This window comes from Barbus barbus, assembly GCF_936440315.1.
Source record: "Barbus barbus genome assembly, chromosome: 4".
Taxonomy (NCBI): Eukaryota; Metazoa; Chordata; class Actinopteri; order Cypriniformes; family Cyprinidae; genus Barbus; species Barbus barbus.
This window is the reverse complement of record NC_136732.1, coordinates 32,311,501-32,337,909: the sequence shown is the minus strand read 5'-3', so window position 1 is coordinate 32,337,909 and position 26,409 is coordinate 32,311,501. Positions and strand designations below refer to the sequence as shown.

The following is a 26,409-nucleotide window of genomic DNA, read 5'->3' as shown; positions in this document are numbered from 1 at the left end:
AGTGAAAATTCCCTGTGGTGAGTGGGGCGGGGCCGAGAGCCGTGGGAACGGAGCGAGGCCGGTGGAGTTAATGATAATGAGCGACACCTGCGACACTCACCGGTCTCGAGTCCCACGGAGGAGCTCCGGAAGGATAAGAGGAGGAGTGACGACAGTGGAAGACGAGAGAGGACCAGGCCTGGATATTATTTTGTGTGTTGTGTGCGGCAGTCGTCCGTGAGGGGCTGCCGCTGTACTTTTACGAATTTAATAACAAAATAAACAAACGTAAAAGTACAGCGGCAGCCCCTCACGGACGACTGCCGCACACAACACACAAAATAATATCCAGGCCTGGTCCTCTCTCGTCTTCCACTGTCGTCACTCCTCCTCTTATCCTTCCGGAGCTCCTCCGTGGGACTCGAGACCGGTGAGTGTCGCAGGTGTCGCTCATTATCATTAACTCCACCGGCCTCGCTCCGTTCCCACGGCTCTCGGCCCCGCCCCACTCACCACATTCCCATTTCCACCATCAGGGCAATAATTAAGAATTTCCAATCAACATAAAATGTTATGAATCTGCCTGGAAGAGGACGTGTGTCGATATCGTCCTAATGCACGGTGAGAAGGAGAGTTTGAGTGGCTAAAGACTCTCCAAGGACCACAGCTGGAGAATTGCAGAAAATAGTTGAGTTTCGGGGTCAGAAATCCTTTAAAAAAATGATCAAACATCCCCTACATCACCACATGCTGTTTGGGAGGGTTTCAAGAAAAATTCTCCTCACTCATCCGAAAACAAACTCCAGCATATTCAGTTATCAGACACGACTGAAACTTCAAATGGGGCTGGCTTCTATGGTCAGATGAAACTAAAAAATGAGCTTTTTAGCAGCAAACACTCAAGATGGGTTTGGTGAACACAGGGATAAAAGTACCCCATGTGTACAATGAAATATACTGCTGTATTTTTGATGTTGTGGGCCTATATTTCTGCTGGAGGTCCTGGACATCGTGTTTAGACACATGGCATCATGGATTCTATTAAATACCAACAGATAAAAAATCTGACTGACTAAGTGACTGACTCTGTTAGAAATCTTATAATGGGTCATGTTTGGATCTTCCAACTGTACAATAATCCAAACACAAACCTCAAAAATAACACAAAAATGGGTCACTGAGCACAAAACCAAGCTTCTGCTGGCCATTCCAGTCCTCTGACCTGAACCCTGTAGAAAATGAGTGCGGTGAACTGAAGAGAAGAAGCACCGTCATGGAGCTGGGAATCTGAAGGGTCTGGAGTGATTCTGGATGAAGGAATGGTCTCTGATCTCTTGTCAGGTGTTCTCTAACCTCATCAAGCATTATAGGAGAAAGTTTAGAGCTGTTAAACTGGCAAATGGAGGTTTCAAAAAGTATTGAATAAAAGGGTGCCGTTAATTGTGGCCAATGTGTATTAGAGAAAAACATTTATTTCATAATGATATTTTCCCCATTTTAAATTCTTATTTTCCAATGAAAGGTTAGATTTTTGTGAATTTTTTAATAAAAGATCAAACGGATTAATAATGCAGATTAATTTTCACAGCCGCCTTTGATCCTATTTATCAAGGGTGCCAATATTTTTGGCAATGACTGTATATATATATATATATATAGAGAGAGAGAGAGAGAGAGAGAGAGAGAGAGAGATTGTTTTTCAGACGTTTTCCTGCTATTTTTCCCTCAAAGTTGAAACTCCAGTGGGTACAAAATTAAAACTGGTCACGTTCACCATTAGTAAATGGATAATCACCAGTGCATTAGCAAGGCATCAAAACACTTTTAAGTGTAACATCCGGCTCACATCAATATTTTAGCCATGAAAATGAACCTGTGCACCTAATCATTGTGTATTTGTATGTGTCTGAAAGCTGTGGAAAAACTATCGAATAGGACGTCATTTGTAGTTCTGCTGTTCAGTTTTCACTGCTGTTAAGGGCATTTTTAGCCCAGATATATTCTGAGAGAGAAACCCAACAGAGTTTGCTCTGTTAGACGTCTGAAAGTCTATCAATTGCTCATTAGTTTCCCACTGCTTGTGGTTCACCATACAACACTCTATCTCTCCGTCTGTCTCTCTGTCTTTTTGTTTTTCTGTTAGCCGTTCTGTTTCCTCTTTTTTGTCTGTCTGTTTTCTCATTTTATTCTCAATTTCAAATTCAAATTAGCTTTATTGGCATGACTCGCACAGTATTGCAAAGCATTGTCCATTACATGAATAAGGAACAAACGATTATATAATACATAAAACAAGAATAGATCTGTAAAATGATTAAGTAAATAAGTACATGCATTCTTTCTTTTTTTTTCTTCTTTTTTTTCACAAACAAGAAAAATATTTAAGACATTGGTTAAAAAAAAAAAAAAAACACCTTTGTACAACATGCAAGAAATGATCTTGCTTCAGTTTTGCCCACTGGCTGACAGTCTTAGTTTGTGACAGGCTGATGCATATCTTGCTGCTGTTGTGATCATTTTGGAATTTTCCCCTAAAATGTGACTTCATTTTTTTTCATTTGGTAATGCCATAAAATTTGGTTTAATTTGTTGGAATTTGGGGAAATATGCAGCTCTAATGTTGTGATAGTAATCACAGTGCAGTAAGAAATGTTCCTCTCTTTCCACCTCTTTCTGCGAGCACAGTGAACACAGTCTCTGTTCTTGTGGCTGCCATCATTACTCTTTCTATTCTAACATTGTCTTATTAGCTGGTAGAAATATAAAATAGGTGGTTGAAACTCTGTGTGTATGTATAGTGAAAGATTATTACAATTTCACAATTTAAAAAACTGTTTTCTGTTGTTTTTATGTAAAATATAATTTATTCCTGTGAATTTTCAGCATCATTACTCCAGTCTTCAACGTCACATGAGTCTTCAGAAATCATTCTTTTAGGTTGATTTGCTGCTCAAGAAACCTTTATTTTCACTGTTGAAAATGCTGCTTAATCTCTTTTTTGTGTGTGGAAACTGTGGTAATTGTTTGCAAGATTCTTCGGAAAAAGTTCAAAAGAACAGCTTTTATTTGAAATAGAAATCTTTTGTAACATTTATACTGACACTTTTATTGGTAGTGTATATACAGTATATGTATACACCGATCAGGCATAACATTATGACCACTGACAGGTGAAGTGAATATCTCTTCATCATGGCACCTGTTAGGGGGTGGGAGATATTAGGCAGCAAGCGAACATTTTGTCCTCAAAGTTGATGTGTTAGAAGCAGGAAAAATGGGCAAGCATAAGGATTTGAGCGAATTTGACAAGGGCCATGGCTAGACAATTGGGTCAGAGCATCTCCAGAACTGCAGCTCTTGTGGGGTGTTCCTGGTCTGTGAGGCAGTGTGATGTTGGGAAACCTTGGGTCCTGCCATCCATGTGGATGTTATTTTGACCACCACCTACCTAAGCACTGTTACACACCCTTTCATGGAAACAGTATCCCCTGCCACAAAGGAAAAATGGTTCAGGAATGTTTGAGGAGCACAACAATGAGTTTGAGGTGTTGACTTGGCCTCCAAATTCCCCAGATCTTAATCCAATCGAGCATCTGTGGGATGTGCTGAACTAACAAGTCTGATCCATGGAGGCCCCATCTCGCAACTTACAGGACTTAAAGGATCTACTGCTAACATCTTGGTGCCAGATACCACAACACACCTTCAGGGGTCTAGAATCCATGCCTCGACGGGTCAGGGCTTTTTTGGCAGCAAAATGGGGACCAACACAAAAATTAGGAAGGTGGTCATAATGTTATGCCTGATTGGTGTATATGCACATATAGTTGTGTGTGTGTGTGTGTGTGTGAGAGAGAGAGAGAGAGCAGGAGTGTGTATGAACATCCTTCCTCCTCATCTGTTCTGAGCAGACAGAGTTGTCCACTCTGTCCCTGGATGAGGGTCATCTGCTAAGTACTTCAGAAGATTTGAGTGGGTTGATTACTCCCTCTGGGCCCACAGACTCATTTCTGCGCTGATATTAGCCTGAGATTTGCTTGATGAACTGGATGTTAGCTTTGATTTGCAACTGCCATTCCATTTGCAATTTAAAATGTTATTTCTATGCTTAAATTTTCAAATCAATTTCTGTTTTTAAAATTACTTCGGTATGCAATAAGGGATTCACAGCTCAGCATGTCAACAGCTCATGTTCGTTTTAATTACATGCTGAATTATTACCATACAGAAATCTGGATTATGTCTTAGATGATTGCTGGAGTCTAGAAACATTTATGTTTTTGGCTTGAAGAGGTGTTGTACTGTTAGTCGACATATGTGTATGTCTTTGAATACATCACAATGCCAATCACTTTCACTCACACTCTACATTTATCAACAGTGTAATTATAAAGTGTGTTTCAATTGACACCTGGCTGCAATTGTAATTTGGGCCCTCTGCTAGGCATTTACTCTTATCACCTTAATGCAGACTGTCCATACTCAATGTGTGTGTGTGTTTGTGTGTGTGTGTGTGTGTGTGTGTGTGCGTGTAGACACTCAAACATATATGCACGTTTTGTTTCTGTGCATTTGCAAATCTGTTGTCATGTAAACTGTGAGTCAAGAATTTTGGCCCACGTACTAATTAATTTTTCGCACATTTTTATATATTTTCCAGATTTAAGAATAATTGTAAAGAGACCAAAACTATGAAATAACACAAATTGCAATGTATGTAACAATAATGTAATGACCAAATAATAGTCACAAAAATCTAAAATATCTTATTTGCTTTTAGCCTCAATAGCAGTTCTACACACCCTGAACTTGTCTCCAACTTTGTGAGGTTCATCCCGGGATGTTTTGAATATCTCTTATATGCTGTGTACTTCATTAAATATACAAATACATTTTAGTGTTGTTAGGATATTGAAATGGGGGAAAAAACGGGATCTTGCTAAACTTCACATAAAATCTCATGACTGGTGTGAATGTCTGCATGTTTCTGTAAACGTGAGAAGTTCTATAAAGGTTTTGTATTCCTTTCACTCTTTCTGTCTTTCTCTAGAATCAGGCTGAAGCTCATTATAAAGGCCATAAACATGCTCGTAAGCTGAAGGCATTAGAGGCTCAGAAGAACAAACAGCAGAGACGACAACTCGACATCGCACATCACAACCGAGACAGAGAGAAGGACCGAGAAAGGGACAGGGAGAGAGACAGGGAGAGAGACAGCAACAGAGTGAAAACGAGCGCTCCGGATCCACTTCCTGCCCTGCTGAGTGACACTGCCATGGAGGAAAGTAAGTGAACTCACAGATGAGTGGGCGTTTTCGTTACTGCATGAAACATGCCCTGATGCGATTAAAATGTGTTACAGACAACATCTGCAACATATTTAACTTAATCTGACATCTCTCAACAAACAACTTGATAACATTAAATGCAAAGAGTGAAAATCTGGGCCAGATTTACAAGTGTTAGTTTGTTATTTCCTCATGAATATCTGGAGAAAACAACTTTTTGTTATGATCATGTATTTTTTACTTTTGTCATTTTATTTTAATATGCGTTTTAGAAGAATCATGCATTTAGTTTGCCTGTAGTTCCTTCACTGCTGTGAATATCCTCCAGTCTTGCTCTTCATGATTTGTCCTGTATATTAAGGGGATTTTATTTCTGACTGAAGTACTTGGCTTTCCTTGTTACAGGGAAGTACTGTGACACAGAGAGCAGAACAACAAGCCGACAGAGAGCTTTGAGCCATCCCTCTCCAATAATCTCTACCTTTTCATCCCTTTTAAACTCTTCCTTTCTTCTCCTCTGCCCAAACTCTATAGAATATGATTTGAAAGGCAACCCGAATATGAGCCCAAGGGATACGATAAAGGGGAAAAAATGGAGAGGGAGAGAGTCAGAAACTTCTGCTATAAGACCTTGAGTATGAAAAAAAAAAACAAGCGAAAGTGAAAGTGGAAGGATAGGGCAAAAAGATAGAGAGCAAGAACACCGAGCTCATCAAATCACATTTTAATATTCGGCCCCATTCATGGTGACACAACGGTGAGAGAGAGCGTACAATCAGAAGCGAAGAAAAGGAGAGATTAGATAAGAGAGAACAGAGAGAGCGAGAGAGTTTAAAAGAGCTACAGAGATGGAGAGTGAGAAGATTAGCTCTTGCAATTTTGTCTCAAAGCTTTTGTGTTTGGATTAGCTCTCATGCACATGCCAACACATTCTTCATACCAGCTCTTTGCAAAAATACAAAAATGTACTTGCTGGTGGCTTCCAGGAATGTCTAATCAGTCCTATAAGGACGATATTTGGGTTCACCTGACCCCAAACCGAGCAGTTTTTAGGGTGTATTTAAGTCGCTTTGTTGTGTTGAAAAACTGCTAGTAGCATTGCTTTTTTGGGACTACTTTTTTTTTAGTTGGACTATTCTTAACTTGACACTGCATCAGATGCATCTGGAGCGAAACTGTTAGCTAGTTAACCCTATGATTTTATATGTATTACATTTGTTATGTGGCTTCTACATCATAAACCGTTCCTTTTTTATATATATATATATATATATATATATATATATATATATTTATCATTTTCTTCTGCCCCCTGGTGGATCATCTATGCTCTTGAAGATTTAGAAGAACTTTCAAATATTATTTCCAAAATGAGTAAACCTTGTAAAGCATATTTTGTGCTGTGAAATCTTTGCTTATTTTGATAAAGTAGCAGCAAGAATAACTTACATATTGGCAATAATGTTTCATTATGAATATTTACTGGATTTAAGCAACTCAATATTTCATACATTATTTAAAAAATCCAACGATACCACTTGAGGTATATTTATTTCAGTCGTAATTGTAATGCATTTCATGATATATTATGTGCACCACAATAAAAAATAATCATGTATATTTGTTTGTATGTATATATGTATTTTGTTATATATATTTAACATTATTTATACATTTGCGGTACATAAAAAGATATTTTGTAACAAACAAAAAAGAATATTTTATTAAGATGTATTTAGACTGAAAACTGTATATACACACACATTTATTTTTATACATTTATAAAAATATTGTATTTTTAAGTCTATAGTATATTTATAGTATATATAGTATATTTATATAAATATAGTATAGTGTAGTTGTGTGTGTGTGTGTTGTGTTTTTTATTAAGAAAAATGTAGATAATCTAGTCAACATCATTTGACTAGTGAACCATCCATACTTCAACATACGTGCATTTAGTGCATCAATCAGTTACAATGCAGTATTTTGGCCACTGATGGGTTAACACTCTCATTTAACAGATAACACACTCTTAAACTCAGTATCGTCTCACACACATACACACATGAGAGCTAATCACTCAGTGGATTTTGAAATGCTCTTATGCTAATGCACACATACACACAGACACACGCAAATTGAGCTGATTGCCTGATGGAATTAGCACTGTTCTGTCATTAAGCTCGCAGCTGCAGGGGCCAATCACAACTCTACAAGCATGTCAGCTGTTATTAAGATGCCTGAAATGGAAAGGGAGGATGGGAGGGGGGTTCTGGAAATTTCTAAAGGAAGGGGTCCATTTTAGAACAGCTATTGAAACACTTTGAATGCTCTTGCTGTCAGATGTCACGGATCGTTTTCATCATGAGCTTGCTGATGTAGTATGAACAAGTGCAGTATTTTACATTTGCTGATTTTTTTTACAAAGAGAGAGTGTATATAGCCATCATGCTCTATCCGTCACTCCATTCTTCCACATCCGTCCCCGCATGTTTCACATTGCATGTCTTTGCAAAGAGTGAGTCCAAAACGGAAAGATTTCAAAAGAGTGACTCAGATCATATTAGTCTGTGAAGATGGGTTTTACAAGCCCACTGGAAGATACGCACACACACGCACACTCACACACACTCACACACACATACTCCACAGGGAGATGGGCACCGAGTGTCACCCAAGGCAATTCTCTCCATTTCATTAACTTTCGCACATTTTTCAGGTGTGAAGGCAAACCTCCCATACACACACACACACACATACACACACACGTGGTCGCACACAACCTTCCTTTTCCATTTCCTGCTCTATTTTCCTTAAACTCTTCCTCTGTATCCCCTAAGGAACCCCCTTTTAGGGGAATTGGTATAATCTAAATGTCAATGAGTCACAGAAGAATCAGTCTATCTGATTCCCCAGATGGGGGAATTCAGCAGATCTGTGCACATATCAAAAACGGCCTATGGGTCGCTCCTCACAAACATGCATGCTAAATAAACACTTCCACGTGTTTAAATCCTGTGCTACTCAGCAAAACTGAGGCATTTGGACTCCTACAGTGATTGTACAGTCACTTCAGCTCTCTCTGATAGGTCCTAAATTTACAAACACCTATTACATGTCACGGAGGAGGGAGTCCTGCCAGGGGAGGTGTTGATTTTATGACAAGTCTTTTACATAGACTTTATTAGCGTCTGGAATGACCATGGCGACTAGACATTGATTTGTTATTGTCATTTTGTTCTGTTGTTCTTGACTGGTTTTGCTTAAGGTACCCCATTAAACATCAAGTTTAAAAATGATTTATTATATGAAAAAAACTAAACAGTAATCGAACTCAGAAATATTTATATCATACACAACGTACGCAAAACTCAGCTGACTTTTTTATAGTTTTAGTTTTTGGTTCTTAAATGTCTTTTGAATTTCAGTAGTTTGTGCTATCGGCAGCCAATAATTCACAACACTAAACACTCTGTGGTCAGCACAAACCATGTTTATCCTTATTTCAGCCTGTGTTTTATGTAGTCTGGCTCATATTTTCTTTTGCCTTGTTCATGTTTTTGAGGATGAAAGCATGTCATAGCCTGACCATGTTGTCCTCTGTGTAATTGGCTATATACATTTATGCATTTGGCAGATGCTTTTATCCAAAGCACTTTACATTGTATTCAGTCTCTAAATTTTTTTCAGTTAATGCATTCCCTGGACATTGCCAGATAAATATGATTTTATGTTTACAATTTTATGTTTTTAAGACAGTTTGTAATGAGGACTATTTCTGTGGCAAACATCAATGGTTCATCCGATATGGGTCGAAAATTGTTACAGCTTTGGATTTGCTCATGGTCAAAAACATGGTATTAACAGTTCTGTGTGCTCAGTGAAACTTTGAGAGCATCTGGTTTGTTTTCTCACTGCCCTGATGGCTGCCAATACCCTTATCTTCTTTTTTAACAGAATAGATCAAATACAAGGACACAGCACTTTGAGTTTCAAAGGCAGACTTAAATAAATGATCTGAAGTTCAGCACATGAGCACTAGTCTGTAAAAGCACAGCCTTAATAATGTTACATGACCGAAAACAGTCTGTCTGAAAGTGTCTGTATTTGTGTTTGTGTTCCTGTGCTCTGTGCATTTCTGCCAATTTGGATACTAGCCCACAGCTAAATTACAGCCAGCAGACATTCAGATGTTTGGGCGGAATATTTTTATGCTGTATTGTGGTGCTCTGCTGCTGGCTTTCTGCCTTCACATTCTGATTGTTTGATTGATATTCAGCTAATAAGTAAAATAACACACATACACACAACATAGTTTACAGATGTCTCCTAGAGGGTCTATTGTTATTCTTTGCTTGTGTCTGCCTTTTTGTTACATCTTTCAATTCATGGTGGTCTAAAATATCTGGAAAGAGCTCTGTATTCCTGTTTATCTCAATGATGGTTGCTCTGTTGTGCAGGATCCCCCTGAAGTACCTGATTTGAAATCTGCTATTCTGAAACTTGTCAGGACATTTTTCCATTTTGAAAACATGAACACAGGCTTTTTAAAGGAATCAAAGAGATAGTTCTCCCAAAAATGTTCCACGTCACCTGAAATCATATGACCAAAATGTATTTTGCAACCCACTGAAAAATATTCAAATCTTGGTCCAGGTCAGGATACAGTTTTGATGCATGGAAGTGACAATGTCCTATTTGTGAAGTATATATTCTTTTGAAATAAATCTTTTTAATGAATCATAAGAAAGTTCACAAAATCGGTATAAATGATTAATTTACAAATCAGAGCTATTGGTTCTTGAAATCCATTGCAGTGTAACTTTAGAAGACTTGAAATACACATTGGATATAATGCATGTTTGCTCCACTTTTATAATGATATATTAGCATTGTATTACTTTTTTTGGTGCTTTTTTGTCATTTTGTGGTTTGACAGCCCCAGAATGCACTTGTGCTTTGTAAATCACACAGGCTTAAAATGAGAGTAACTATCCCTTTAATATAAACTCGAACACTTAAACTCAAATATCCAGAAACACTCGTGTAGTTTTGTGTAACTGATGTCTGACTCATTCACTTTCTCTCTCTCTTTAGCTGCTGCCTGTGACTCAGATCCTGTCATGAGGGTGGATGATGCTAACTCTAGTTCGGTGGTCCTGACACCTATATCGGAGGTGTCGTCTGCGGACCTGTCTGTCTCCTCCCCTCACTTCCAGAGCCCGGACGGTCTGCTGGAACCCACCGGTGCCCCCAGCGAGACAGCCGCTCAGCAGGACAACCCTACGGGGGACACACCGGCAGAGAAAGACCCCAAAAAGACCAAACAACATCTGCATTGTCCCATCTGCAAAGTCACAGTCAACTCCACCACTCAGATGGATGCTCACAATAGTGGTGCATATCTTTCTTTCTTTATTCATTTATTTATTCGCACTACCATTCAAAGGTTTGCGTTCAGTAAGAATTTTGTTAAATAAATTATTCAGAAGTGTCAGTTAATACATTAATAGTGTTACAAAAGTTTTCTATTTCAAGTCATTACTGTCCTTTTCAACTTTGTTCATTAAAAAATATATTGCTGTTTCCAAAAATATTAAGCTGTTTTCATCATTGATAATAATAAAAAAAAAATGTTTACTTGAACAGCAAATCAGCATATTAGACTAATATGTAATATTATTTTTGATCACATAAATGCATAAGAGACTTTAACTTCTTACTGATAGTTAACTTTTTTTTTGGTTTATAAACTCATGAATCAACCCCATAAATGAATAAACAAATGTGAATTAATTGAAATATAATCTAAGATTATTTATTTTATTTTTTTTATTATTATAGACTGTTATTGCATACTTATTTAACACCTTTGTTTTTAACATTTACATAAATTTAGTAGTTGTTCTACACATTTCACATTTTTCACATTTCAAGATAATTCCATAAATTCACTGAATTTAGTTTTTGTGCATAAATAAGTAACCTTCATCATGTGAATTCCTTACCTTTTCACACGCCACAGGCACCAAGCATAAACTAATGATGGAAGGACAGAGTGTTTTGCCACGACGACGAGGAAAGGCAATGTCGTCCCGCCCCTCATGTAAAAGCAAGCGATTGGCCAGTAAGGGGAGTGTGGGCGTGGCCAGCAAGAGCTTCTACTGTGAAGTTTGCGAGATCCATGTTAACTCTGAGACTCAACTTAGCCAGGTAACATAAAACAAATTAGCTCACATGCATGTGACACATTAGAATATCGTAAAAAAAAATAAGTAACATTAAGAGCCCCTCAGAGCCCATCTGTGGGTCCTAATATGCCCTTTTAAGCTAAAATTAAAATCCAGTCTTGTTCACATTTCCTGTGTTCGCTAGTACTTAACCTAGTCTAACTAGCTGTGTTTTTATAGTAAGTTACATTGCAAGCTTGTTATTTTATTGACAACCCATTGATAAAACAGCTGCTGGAAATCATCTATTCTACACCATTGACAGACACATAGTTTATTCTGTTGGTTTTGGCAGTTTTTCTCACTTTTTCTCAGAAGAAACACATCTCTATGGCCAAGTTTGTTACCTGGTACAGTTGTGCTTGCAAAAGCATGTTTTCCCACATAAATAAATTAAATGTAAAAATGTATAAACTCTTGCTCTGCAATTTAAGTAAACATTTGCATTTGGATTTCTGGGTTGAGTTTTCGATGTTAGTCAGTCTAAGACGAGTCATTTTAACAGATCTAATGTGTGTTTCCAGTGCATACTGACTGGCTGAAGTTAAGTTGTAGATACCCCGTCTGTGCTGGTTACTTGTTAATGTGACTCAGAAAATTTGTCATTCTGACATTAGAGCTACTCTGAAAATCTTCTAGCATTCAGTTTCTACACACACAAGCTTTGTTCATGGATCATGACCACAGTGAATTTCTCATCATTCATAACCATTCTTATGTGAATTGTTGCATTTAATTGCAGCAATTTTGTTTTGTTTTTTTGTTTTTTAATTAATGCAATACAAAAACACAGAGTTGACATTCAAATAATGATTGTACACAATATACAAAGTATCATGAATATACATTATGTCAACTGAAATCAAGTACTACAGATTATAAGAGAAAAGTAGGAAAGGAGGAAAAAACAACAAAAAAAACAAAGACAAAACCATAAGAAGTTGAGGGTAAGACATTTAAATATCAATTACAGTATACAAATTAAAGTCATTGCAGAATGAAGTAGTTCTTCTTGCTTTCTTATTTTCTGACAATGAAATGGTATTTAGGTAATTTTTAAATTCTTTCAAAAAAACAATAAAATGCGGTTTGTTGTTGGCAAATTTACATTTGTGAATGTAAAATTTACAAAGAAAAACAATTAAATTTATAACAAAACAAGCATTGCTTTTAGTAGAATCAGACTCATAATGCCCAAACATAATTCCTTTGAAAGTAATGGATACATTTTGCTGGATATTCTCATTAATAAATGAACCAATATGTTTCCAGAGTTGTACCGTATAATGACAAGTCCAGAATAAATGAAAAACATTTCAGAATGAAATTCACAAAATGAACATTTAGTATCAATGTTAGCCTTATACTTCTCCATAAAATGTTTAACAGGATAAAATGTATTAATTAATTTGAAAGAAACTTCTTTTACTTTATTAGTGAGGAAGTATTTCTGTTGTAGAGACCATATTTTTTTCCAATTCAAATTTCTAAATAAACTATTCCAGTAAGAAATTACAGGCGACAAAGTAGTAACATTTTCAATAAAAAGAGATCTAATTTTATAATTTCTATCTTTTTTTTGTAGAAAAACATATTTTAGTGGTATCTATTGGATCAGGAGAAGAAGCTTTTTTAATTGCGGAGTGATTGCTATTTTTGAAGAGCATACAAATTCCTGATGTTATTGCTCCCATAACAATGGCGAATTCCTTTGGACTAACTGGTATGTTATATTCTGAAATAAATTCTATATAAGTCATTAATAAACCTCTGCTGTTAAATAACTGACTTACTAAAAGCAAACCATTATTAAACCACTGATTAAAAAACAAAGATCTATTTTTATATAAAATATTTTGATTATTCCAAATAAAAAATGTATGGGGGGTAAAATTGTGTTTATAAATTAACACCCAGGCCAAAAGTACCTGTTGATGGAAATTTGAAAGCTTAACAGGTATTTTTGATATGTTATAATTGCACATCAATAGAAATGTAATACCTCCAACAAATGAAAATGCTTGCTGTGGAAAAATATACCAGATTGAATGTTGATTTTTCAAATACTTTATTTAAAATAAATAGCCAATTTATTTTAAAGGCATAATTTAAAGAATTGAAATCAATAAAATTTAGGCCACCTTTATTATAGGAATTTAGTATAACAGACTTTTTCATATAATGCATTTGTTTTTCCAGACAAAGTCTGTTAAAGTTCTATCAATCAGTTTACACGATGGCTTATCTACATAGAGAGATTGGGCTGCATAAGAGAGATGCGATAGCCCCTCAGCTTTAGTGAGCAAAATTCTTCCTTTAAGAGATAAATCTCTTTGAAGCCAGCCATTCAATTTTTTCTTTGTCTTTGCAATGACTGGATTAAAATTTGTAGCACATCTGTTTTTATTCTTCGTTATATTTATGCCAAGGTATGTTACTGTGTTTTTAACAGTTACGCCACAGATTGAGGAAACACAACAATTTTTAATGGGCAATAATTCGCATTTATCTACATTAAGATTTAGACCAGAAGCTTTGGTAAATGCTTGGAGAATATTTAAAGCTACCGAGACTTGAGAGGAGTCCTTTAAAAACAATGCTGTGTCATCAGCTAGTTGACTGATAATTAATTCTACATTTCCAATTGTAATACCTTTTTTAACATACAAATTAAGAAATTGCACTGCAATTAAAAACAAATAAGGAGACACAAATTCAAATTCAAATTTTATTTGTCACATACATATACATACGTAGTACGACATGTAGTGAACAGGGCATCCCTGCCTAACTCCACAGTTTAAAAAAAACCTTGGAGAAGTACCACTGCTTAACTTGATTGAGCTATTTGCATTTTTATATAACATTTTAACCATTTTACAGAAATTAGCACCAAAACCGATTTCTTTAAGGGCTTGAAATAAAAAACCATGCTCTAAAGTATCAAAGGCTTTATAATAGTCCAAAAAAAAGATGTAACCATCATCATTAATTATATCAGAATAATCCAAAATGTCTAATATTAATCTTATATTATTAGATATATGTCTATCCTGCATAAAGCCAGATTGTGTTTCATCAATAATAGAATGTAATATCCCTTTTAATCTTTTGGCTAATATTAAAGCAATTATTTTATAATCATTGTTTAACAACGTTATTGGACGCCAATTATCTAATAAAGTAGTATTTTTATTTGGCTTGGGAATTAAGGTAATCAAACCTTGGCATAAAGTAGGAGGAAGAAAAGATTTATTTATACTTTCTATATAAACTCTGAGCAAGAAGGGAGCTATATTTTTACTGAACATATGATAGAACTCTGATGTGAGACCGTCTGTGCCAGGAGATTTATTTACTTTTAATAATTTAATTGCTTCTTCAACTTCTTTTAAAGTAATGGGAGCCTCACAAAAGTTTTGATCAGCATTACTCAATTTATTTATACAAGATAAAGATTCAAAAAAATCAAAAGCATGTTGTTTATTAAATTTAGATGTATATAAATCATTATAAAATTTGGCACAACAATTGGCAATGATTTTCTGGTCCTCACAGAGACTATCATCAATCATAAGCTTTCCAATCAGATTTTTTTTTATTTGTTGCTTTTCTAATCTAAAAAAATAAGAAGAATTTTGCTCACCTTCTTCCATCCATCTTTTCCGCGATCTAACAAATGCTCCCTCAGCTTTTTGTTTGTAAAACTCATCTAATATATGTTGATAATGGGCAAGTTCAACTTTTTCAGTATCAGACAACATAGACTTAGATAAAAGACCTGAAATTTTATATATTATAATACTCTCATCATTTTTTTTCTTTTTCGCCAATTTACTGCTAAATGTTCGTAAAAATTTACCAATTTCATATTTTGCTAACTCCCAATTACTATCAAAATTATTTTCTTTATTAGCTTTTTTCCAATAACTGCAAATTATAAAGTCTATTTTTTCCTTTACTTCTTTATAATTAAGCAATGAAATATTTAGTTTCCAATAGGAAGTAGTTCTATGCTGATAAAGAGTATCTGAAAAATGAATAAATATAGAGATGCATTTGTGATCAGAAAGTGGTGATGGAATAATGTCAGACTGAGAGTTAGTTAAATCTCTAGAGATAAGCCATAAATCTATCCGAGACTGCTTTGAAAGAGAATTATTGCACCAAGTAAAACGTTTTTGAGAAGGATGTGTCTCTCTCCAGCTGTCAACTAAAGAAAATCGTTCCATAAACGTCTTTAAATAAAGATTTGAATTATCAGGTGACTTTGGAGGCCATCTATCTAAGATGTTATCCAAAGACACATTAAAGTCCCCTCCAAAAATTAAAAAAGAATTTGGGTATTTAGTTAGTAACTTCAAAACATGTTCTTCCACTTGAACAATACGTTTTTTGTTTTCTTTTTGTTGATTGTATCCATAAATATTAACAATAATACACATTAAATTTGAAATTTCTATTACAAGGCAAATATAACGGCCATTTGGGTCACAATCAGAGCATACAATCTTCCCATTAAACTTATTTTTAAGGATACAAACACCAGCTGAATTACTTGTTCCATGAGCCATCCATAAATCTAACCCCCACTGAGATCTCCAAAAGTTACAATCATCTTTGGTGGAATGACATTCTTGCAAGAAACAAAAGTCAGTTTTAAACTGTTTAAGATACAAAAAAATTGCTTTCCTTTTTGTAAGGTTTCTTAACCCTCTTGTATTAAACGAAATTATAGATAGAGACATAAAAAGAGAAACAAAACTCTAATGTAAAAGTAGATAGAACAGGTCTCCAAAAAAGTATTTGCAAAAATACACTCAGAACGATGAGAACAGCAAACTCTATATTTCTCTATATAAATATGTAGTGCAAATCAAAGTGCATATATCTACACCATGGAACAGTCATATATCAAAATATAAATAAACAATCCCTTGTTATGCAAAGCATATTCAATTACTAAAATAGTAAGAGTTATCAAAGTGGCCTTCATTTTTTCCCATAGGAAACAATATTTCTATAGAAACTTTTTATATATATATATATATATATATATATAGAACAAAGGGCCTTACAAAAAATGTTCCAGGTGTCAAAAAATATATATATATAAAAAAAATCAAATTCAAAAGTCAAAATAAAATTAAGGTGGCATTAATTTGTATTCAACCTTAGAATATCAGCTTTTTTCCCATAAAAATAAAATTAAACTTAATTTTAAATTAAAAATGTTAATTAAATTTTAAATTTTCAGAAAAAGCCACCAATCTCTAAATTAAACAGACTTTTGTTAGCCTACTGCTTCATTACACTTTGAAATGGGCTTCTCACGAAGCGTATCCGAGTATAAAGTCTCAGACTGGAGGGAATATTTTGATTCCTTCTACAAAAGCCCTACCTCCAATAAAGTAAGCACGTTTGTTATCTTTTCTAGCTTTCTCCACTGCTGGCCAAAGTTTATTTCTTCTTTCTTTGTCCGCAAGAGACAGGTCCTCTGATATCTTCATGTTATTTTCCCGTAGAAAGGTAGACTCCTTTGCTGCACGCCATACAGCATCCCGGTAGAAACGAGAAGCAAACTGCAGAATAATTCCTCTGGTCTTGTTCGGCTGTTTGCGACCTAACCTGTGAACAGTATCAATGACATTTGGAAGTTTGTCCTTGTCCTCTGGTAAGATAGAAGGGTCATTGACAGACCTCAATGACCCTTCTACGAACATCTTCTCTTTCTCTTTCTGGAACACCATAGAGTCTCAGATTCCACCGTCGCGAATAACTTTCCAGTTGGGACAGTCTTCTGTCTTGCTCCACGGAAAACTGCTCCATTTTGCCCAGCGTAGATTCCACCACTCCGTACTTGGCTTTCAGACTGTTAACTTCTGCACTCATGAATTCGATAGCTTCCTTCACACTGGTAATTTGTCTGGTATTTTCATTAATTACCTCCTTCATGCCAGTAATCGCTTGTGTGTTTTCTCCGATCACGTTTTCCAGAGAATCAGACCGAGTGTTTATTAACTGCGAAAGAGCTCCGAGTTGAGAGAGAATAGCAACATCCGAACGCTCAGTTTTCCGTTGTTTGGCAGCCGGAGACTTGCATGGAGTGTCGGGAAGTGCAGGGAATTCCTCCTCACATAACATAAATTCGTCAGATTGCATGTCTGTTTTGGCATAATCATGTAAATTTTCCGCCACAAGATTGCCAGACACCTGTGGCTTTTCATTATTTGCTTTGCTAGCAGGACTAGCCTTCATCTGAGACGTGCTCTTGTTCTTTCTTTTTTCGGACTTGCCCATTGTGACACACTCACGTAATGAGGTAGTTACTAATTAAATAATATTCTAAGTTAAGATCGAATGAGAAAGTTGTTTCACAGATGCACTACAAGCAATTTAAGCTATTTGAGTTTGCGGAGCACATCAATTCACATGTTTCTAGAGCGCCATCTTGAACCGCCCCAATTGCAGCAATTTACCTAAGTTGCTTTTTTTCAGTTTGTGTCATGAATGAGGAGTTTGTGTGTGTGTTGTCGGCCTGGTGTCTACTCAGGCCTGAGGAACATGACATTTAATGGTATTTCATGCTTACCTTAAGCTGTCTCTGAAGTGTAAAGTAAACAAGATGAAAAAGAAAAAGAAAGAGAGGGCAGGGAAAGAGGTGAAAGGTAATAAAAAGTTAAAGATTTTTTAGGAAAAAGCAAAACTGCTCTTATTTATCTTGACCAAGTATCTCATTATTAAAACACCAAGTGTGTAATATGTCAGGCTTGAAAATGGACCACTCAAAATACACGTTTGTTTCTGTATATTGTTTAGCACATGAACAGCCGAAGGCATAAGGATAGACTGGCTGGGAAGCCCCCGAAGCCCAAGTTCAACCCTCACGCCAAGAGCCAGCCTACCTCAGCAGCATCGGTGAGCACGGTCACACTTACTGTGATTTATATGCTAATAGTCATATGTTCCTGTAGCTCAAACAGTAGGATAGCAAGGTGTTAGCAACATCAAAGTCATGAGTCCAATTCCCAGAGAATTCATGTCGAAATGTAAACCCTGAATGCAATTCAATTCTTTTTGGATAGAAGCATCTGCCAGATATATAAATGTAGGCCTAAATGTAATAGTCATATTCAGCAAATCAGTACAGAGTACTTTAAAAAATATATATATATGATTGTATCATATGCTGATGTAGTGCAAATGCATATTAAAACCCAGGGTTAATTTTAAACAATAGGACTGATGATGACTGACAGGACAAAATAATAAAGCATACCTCTTCTCAGCATGAGAGGAAAAGGAAAAGGGAGAGGAAGTTATTGAAGGGAGGATGCCAATTTTGCATAATTAAAATAATTTTATGTCTGCTCCACACACACACACGATTATAGCAGCTCTTCTGATCTGTTCCAGCAGGGTGTCAGATGGAACGGTTATGCGTGTGGCGCAGTGTCTGCTATGAAGAAAGTTATCAACCAATGCAATCTGTCCTCTCTGTCCTCACAGGTGAGTGACAGAACTTAAACCCAATGAAAGGTGTAGTGTATAATTTATACACCATATGACAACATTAGATCAACCAATGGTGTGACTTTGGGGTGGGACTATATTTCAAAGTTAAAGAAAAGGGGAATTTAAAACTTGTTTGAAAGCATTAATTCTCTATGGTGTAGCCAGAACTATGGTCCCACAGGGAGCTGAGGTTGACGTAAGAAATATGTAAATAGATTAATAAATTATTAAAAAATAATTAGTAATTTAAAAAATGTAAATAATGTGCTAAACCTAAAACACAAGAAATCAGGTTTTCCCCTTAATAACTCTTGTTTTTATTGAAGAATGTGTTTTTTTTAAACTTCTAGATTCAACAAATGAATCGTTGTTAATAAGATTTAATATATAAATTAGTGCTGTCAATCGAATAAAAAAAAAACCCGAATTAATCACATTTTGTCTGAAATTAATCACGATTAATCCCACCTAACATAAATATACTTTTATATTGCAATAATTTCACATTCAGTAATTCAATTAATGTAGAAACAGCATAATTTAATGGCATTTTTTTTATGACTGAAGGTGACTGATACCAGTACTATGATGTCTCTATGAAATTGTTATTTTTTTCCTGATATTTAACCATTGACTCTAGCCATTCAACATTACAGTATAATTGAGAGCTATCAATCTTAGCACTTATTGGACTTTAAAAAATAACAACTTCTAATTTAAGTGAATTTAAACCAATCTTCACATAAACCCATCATAATAAATGTCATATTTAGCTACCTGTGCCCTTCAGCAAGTAGGAAATATACAGAAATTAAATAAAGTTATCAAACATTAAATTGTAAATGAAATATAGATGAGCCCTTAAAGTTACAAAAGTTATAGATTTCCTCTTTTTTCTTTTGTTCTTTGATGAACAGACATCACAGCAGCTGGGCTGTTAGGTTATTAGGCTGCTATTACTTTAAAAGCTTCCGCTGCTAAACGTAATGCGGATCTCACATGCATGTTCGTACTTTCATTTGTGAGTTTTTCTTTTAATAGAAATAGTCATAATTACAGAAGAAATATTAGAAAGATTTTTTTTTACAAGATAATGCCATTTCAGTTTTTACCAGCCATTTCTGAGTGAAAATTGTTTCACAACCAAATTTTCAGTGTAGTGGCACAGAAATGTTTCACTGCACCATCAAAAATAGCTTTGTGATATCATAATGATTCAATCTGTCTCTCTATCTCTTTCTTTCTCTCTCTCTCAGACTAAGCTGGTTTTACAGAAGCAATTGACAAAAAATCTGACCGCCAGCTTCCTTCACACCTCCTTAACTCCGCCCACTCTCTGCACAGTCGCAGCCAATCCTCTCGCACTGCGACACCCGCCGGGCACTACTTTCATTCAGACGCCGATCCTCGGCCCTGCCCTCTTTAGACCAGCGCCTGGACCTCTGAGAGCAACACACACTCCCATCATATTTTCCCCTTATTGATCACCTCCAAACAAAACAAACATGCTCTTACAACAAGGCCGCACATTCACGTGATTTAGTCTTACGATCCGTTCTCAGTACTGTGCAAACTTCATCCGTGCTCCCGCTCTCTCCAAGCTGTATACACTTAAGTATATAAACACAAACACACAATCCCATAGTGTTCCCTATCCTCCTCAAAAACTGTGACTCTGAGAGGGTCACTCTTGAACTATGCAGCAAAGGGAGAGAGAGTGTGTGAGAGAGATAGAGAGAGAGAGAGAGCAAGACCATATTTGGGAATATAGGAGGGGCTTCATTGCGAACACCAGCCCACTATGCAGATGAACGCTTGAATGACAGGACAAGACTGATAAAGGAGTGAAAGAGCTATAAGAAGGATATTTAGCTTTGCTTTATGAGATATTTATCATTATACAGATATTAATGAGGTTTTTATTCTATAATTTACTAGAGTAAAGCCAATTTTAGAGACCTATAACTGCGCTAGCTGTTCGTTTAGTGAGGAAATGCAAACATCCCTTTACTTGATGCTTTTTTAAAAAGTATTTTCAATTGTTATTAGTCTGTTCTCATGCCGTTCCACATGGATATGTTGCTGTCGGTCTGTGTATTCGCAAACATTTCAAGTAACCTCATCTGACCGGCTTTTGTTACAAACACAAACCTCAATGGTCTGTCAGTTTACAGATGCTAAGGCTTTCTGTCATGGGTAATCACAGAATAACACAGAGTGCCAGTCTAATATACGAAGGTGACAATTTGGTAGCAAGGCAACACACAGACACACACACTCGCTCCCAATCAGTGTCGTAATTTTCTCAGTGTTGATGCATAGATTAGATGATTTGAGATTGCAGATGCACACACACAAAACCTCAGATGAGATGATTACGGTTCAGTCACACTTTGACGTGGCCTTTTATGTCTGCATATTTTGTTCTCAGTATTCCCTCATTACGGCCTCACAAAGGTCAGTGTGCCTGTCAAAAATCTGTTTGCGTCCCATCTTGATTAAGACCTAAACCCTCACCATATTATTCACTTGTGTGTCTGTGTGTGTGTGTGTGTGTGTGTGTGTGTGTGTGTCTGTGTGTGTGTGTGTGTGTGTGTGTGTGTGTGTGTGTGTGTGTGTGTGTGTGTGTGTGTGTGTCTGTGTGTTTGATCCGAAACCTGTCACGAGTTCATTACTCTCAATTTTATTCAGAATAACATTTTCGATTCTGGAAGCATCATTGATTTATTTGCACAGAGGAGCCATTGCCAAAACATAATGACCATAATAGCGGTTACTGAATATACATCAGTGCTCTTGAAAGGAGTATTTTAAGATCACGATTGAATAGCAACGTATTAAATTTCAGATATATTATACAAGTGTGAACAAAGTCACATCGCTTTGCTCCAGATCAGTGTCATCTGATGGTTTTGGATGGACTAATAAGACTGATCATCTGACTTCAGACCTGTAGAATTAGATGTTGCTGTTGAGTCTATGTTGTACCATTTTTCATCTGTATAATTTGTTTTTTAAATGTGCCCTAGCATACAAAGCTTTTTGTAAATATTTTATGAATACATTTTATGAATCATTAACATTTATAATATATAGGCTACAATTAGAGTAAATATGTAGAATTTTATGAGATGTTTAATGTAGATTCTTTATCTGGTTATTGTAATTAATGTTATAATAAGAACGAGCTCTACTTGAAGTTATTACTTTTTGTCACCATTTCTGCAGAGACATGCATACTGAAATGAGATAATCTAATGCGAAGTAGATAAGATTATGTAGTTTTTACATCAAAATTGTTAATCAAAGTGCTTGCGAGAGAAAGAAGGCGACGGAATATAAGAAATACTGCTAAAAACGGGCCGAGACTCAGACACCCAGACAAGGCCTCAGAGCCTGGAGTCACGGGTGAGTCTCAAGCCCACTCAGGGCTCTTGCTTTTCAGAGGATGGTTTGCCCTTGAGGGATTGAAGCCTGGGGCCTTGAAAAGAGCTAACTAACAACAGCCATATTGACACTTCAAGAGGCACAACATGGACAAATTCAGATTTTTTTCTGAGGACACTTTAGAACAAGGACTTTGCTTGGACTCCATGAATCAAATCTCTTATTTGTGTGTGCGTGTGTGTTTTGATAACTCCTGAACGTCAAATTGATCTCCATAAGGTCCAAGGAAGGACAAATAGCGAATGAGAAATAACATTTGTCCATCGTTGGATACCTTCATGCTTTCTTGAGGCACAAGAAGACGTAACCGCACCATTCCTAGTTGTGTCGTCCTCATGAGGTCCATACAGCAGATATGGCTGGTTATGATACTGTGATGGTCTCTGGTAGGTGGATGATTTCACATGTTGTCTAAAAGTAACTGTTCCAAAATATCTTTTAAGGTTGTTTGTTGGGATTTTATGTTGCTTTTTCAGTTCAGTGAAATTCAATCTTTAAGCAATAATGACGGAAACTGGAACCTTTTTTAAGAAAACTGAAGATTACTCTGTTTCTTTCTCTCTCTCTCTCTCTATCTATCTTTAGTGTACGTGTTTCTTCCCTCGTTCTCTTAATGTTGTGAGTGCTCTTGATGTAGTGTGCACAGTGTTGCTATTGCCAATCTGGAGGACATTGGAAAGCTTAATATGACATTTCTCCCCGTTTATTTTACACCGATGGAATCTGTTTGTCACAGGACGGTCATGGAAACATCCGTTGCCAGCAGTGACAAGACAGTGGATGGCATTTCCCATTTCTTCCATGTTGGTTCAGGGCTAATTTGACTATTTGACTCAAAATCCCTTTTATTTCCTGCACTATTTTGCCTGCCTTGTGCCAAAATATATACTCATTAATGCCAAAATGCCAAATTTAAGGTTTTTTTTTTTTTACAGTAATCAAGTAGACTGCACATACAACCTACGAGAGTGAAACTCTCATCAAAAAGCACAACAACAAAAAACGTTTCTCCCATGAATGTGTTGGAAATCATGGAGCCTTGTGTGAAAATGTGCATGCGTGCGTGTAAACTGAAAAAAATGTGAATTATGTCCAATCCAACTAGATTACCAACTAGTTTCTTAAGCATGAACAAAGATAAGAAATTTCAATATCACTTAAAAGGGACATGGCCAGTATTGCGTAATTTTAATCACAGACATTATATATGTTATTTGTTCTTTGTGCTCAATACATTTCTGTCTGTGACTGATCTAACATTGATCTGAACTGTCAGCTGACACAAAGGAAAACGTATTTTCATAGGATTTTTCGTCTGGACTCATTTGCTCTTTCTCTGTACAGGGTGTGTATGAATGCGTGAAAACGAAATAAAGCAGAGAGAGAGAAATAAAACGATTAGACTTCCAACTCAGTGCTATGGCAGTTCTTTTGGGGGCTTATGGGACTCCTGGTTATTGACTAGAGGATGACAGCTTGTCATGGCGTCTTGCTTTATAATGACAAACCTGTCTAAACTTCCCAGTTCGATGTAAACCCAGCAAAACTAGGCAAAAAAAAAAGTCTACCAACTGCATCCACCAAAATACACACAGGCACTCTTTCTCATTCGAGGGGTGAGAACCAGAAGGGTGCAAGTGACATTTTTGGTGAAATGGAGATATATACATCAAATCAAAGCTCTTAATGAGCTCTTTCTACTGGCAAAAGTACTGTCACCCATGAGTGTACAAATTTGTATTATAAACAATTGAAATCAGTACACAAAGTCAGATGAACATCCCAATCGTTTACCTCAACAAGTGTGCGCCATCTTGTGTTTACGATGAGAACGGCAAGAATATGAAAGGGAACTGACAGATTTTCAAAGTTTTACAAACTGGTAAGTCGTTTTAACCTTTATATTCATTAAACAATTTAAGTTTAGAATATTTTAGTAGTACTATATCTCCATTGTTATTAATTAGAAATTGATTACAGATTTTTACAAATGTGCCCAAAAAAATAGCCTTACTTATAAAAATGAAAACGTTCACCTTATATTAAAATTAATTTGTCAGCACAAAGCCCACCAAAATATTTTAGGTTGTTAATTAGATATTTATCGAAGTACAATATCACTTCCACTCAGCGAGTGTTCTTGATTGACCCATACTCTGCGCAAACATGCAGCTCATGAAGTTCCCAGACCCTTTTAGAGAGTGCATTTTTGAAACTATATGTTGTGTGAAGTTTGCAATGTGTGTAGAGTATTGTGTAACAGTGGGTAAAATGTAAATTTGCATAATGTGAAGCATTTGATCTGTGATCTGTAAACACTATTGATGCACACTAACGCAAGCCTCATGAAATGAAGGGTAGCTTGAAGCAAGCATTAACTTTAGACATCGTTCAAGACACACACACACACACACACACACTCTCTCTCTCTCTCTCCCTGGCAGAAGTGGAGAGCCCTCTATTATAAGGTCACTGCCGATCTAGCCATGAACTAAATGAAATATCTACTCCGTAAAAAGATAAAAGGGCAAATAAAACCAATTCTCCCATTTACTCCCCCTGAAGAGACTGCAGATATGTCAGGCTCATTCAGATTGAAGATGGCTGGTGTGCTGTTAAACAGACAAGATTTGAAATGTGTGTACAGATCATGTGCTTAAAATTGATATTGTCATTATTTTTGACCATTGTGTAAATTAAGCATTATTTTAGATTTAGATTAGAAAAGATGAATGAGCGGTAAACAATTTCAGCCAAGCAGCTTTATTAAAATATTAAAAAGCTGCTCATACAGTCTGTTTCAGACAAAAATGCTTTTAAACAAACATCACAAAACGTATTTGAAAGCGATCTCAGCTAAAAATAAGAGTCAAATCTTTATAAGTGATACTTTTTCCATGTAAAAAGAACAGAAATATATTGTATATGTTCACAATTGAAAGCTAACTTTACACAATATGACTGACTACTCATGAAATACAGTCATCAGGGGAAAAAGTACAATGGCACAGTGGTGAACTCTCACTCACAATCAAACAAACACAAACAAATTTCACTTACTTTTTATGGAATAAATCAGTCAACATTTTTATAGGAATGTGTCTGACTCAAAATATGAACACCTGAAAATTAGTAAAACATCTATGCAGTCCGCTTAACTAAATTAAGACAATCTTCTGTCAAGTTGACATCACAAAAGAGCAGTCATCATGGCACAAATGTCATTAAATATGTCAGAATTTAACAAGTCGAATCATCCTAGCTGATTTCACATAGGATATAACAACTTTTTGCAATGTAGAGGTGTGTGTATATATATATATATATTTCAGTGTAAAATCAGTACTTTTTGTCAGTCAGTTTCTTCAAGATAAGCATGAGATAAATATATTACAGCAACATGGATTCTATCCTGTAGGTTTAAGAATATAAAACTTCATTAATGCAGTAACTTCATACAAATTGCTAAACTTATAATGGCACTCCACATTCAAATGTTTCGAAGGATATAAAATCGAGCGTCTGTTGATGTCCCTCTTTAGAGATTTGCCTGGCATCTCTCTTCTAACATATCTTTATGTTACTCCGTCAGCGCTATTGCTATCTTCTCCATCTCTAGCTGTCCAGGGAGCCGCTGCCCTTGTTCTTGTTGCGGCTGAGTGGGAAGGTGGATTTGCTCTGAGGCTGGGTCATTTTGCTGGCCAGATGGACAAAGGGTTCGATGAGCGTTCGTCTGTCGGTCACAGAGACCTCCCACAGCCTGACCTTCTCCTGCCGTGCCCACTGCTGAGCCGCCTCGCTGTCCACTCTCCTCTGATCCTGCAGGTCCAACTTATTACCCACAACAACAATAGTCACCTGTGAGACAGAGAAAGATAGTTTCTTTACACTCATTTCATGATGTCCGCTTACAATGTAATTTTTTAGCTTGAAAAATTGTAATGCTT

At 36.2% G+C, this 26,409-nt stretch overlaps 2 protein-coding genes across 3 annotated transcripts in view; one reads left to right on the top strand and one right to left on the bottom strand.

Moving 5' to 3' along the window:
• The window catches only part of LOC306861983 (zinc finger protein 385D-like), a 115,555-nt gene extending 91,680 nt beyond the window's left edge, over window positions 1-23,875 (top strand). The window contains exons 5-10 of one of the 2 annotated variants that reach the window (XM_079404543.1): window positions 5,030-5,264; window positions 10,368-10,667; window positions 11,296-11,483; window positions 18,320-18,418; window positions 18,920-19,009; window positions 20,272-23,875. In XM_079404543.1, coding sequence (XP_079260669.1) covers window positions 5,030-5,264; window positions 10,368-10,667; window positions 11,296-11,483; window positions 18,320-18,418; window positions 18,920-19,009; window positions 20,272-20,499 — 1,140 coding nt within the window. In that variant the 3' untranslated portion in view covers window positions 20,500-23,875. Of the gene's footprint in view, window positions 1-5,029; window positions 5,265-10,367; window positions 10,668-11,295; window positions 11,484-18,319; window positions 18,419-18,916; window positions 19,010-20,271 lie in introns of both variants that reach the window. The other variant, XM_079404542.1, reaches the window with a different exon arrangement.
• Window positions 23,876-25,204: 1,329 nt separating this feature from the next.
• The window catches only part of LOC306861976 (NF-kappa-B inhibitor-interacting Ras-like protein 2), a 2,403-nt gene continuing 1,198 nt past the window's right edge, over window positions 25,205-26,409 (bottom strand). Inside the window, exon 4 of the mRNA XM_079404531.1 lies at window positions 25,205-26,320. Within this exon, the coding sequence (XP_079260657.1) occupies window positions 26,078-26,320 (243 nt within the window). The 3' untranslated portion in view covers window positions 25,205-26,077. The remainder of the gene's footprint in view (window positions 26,321-26,409) is intronic.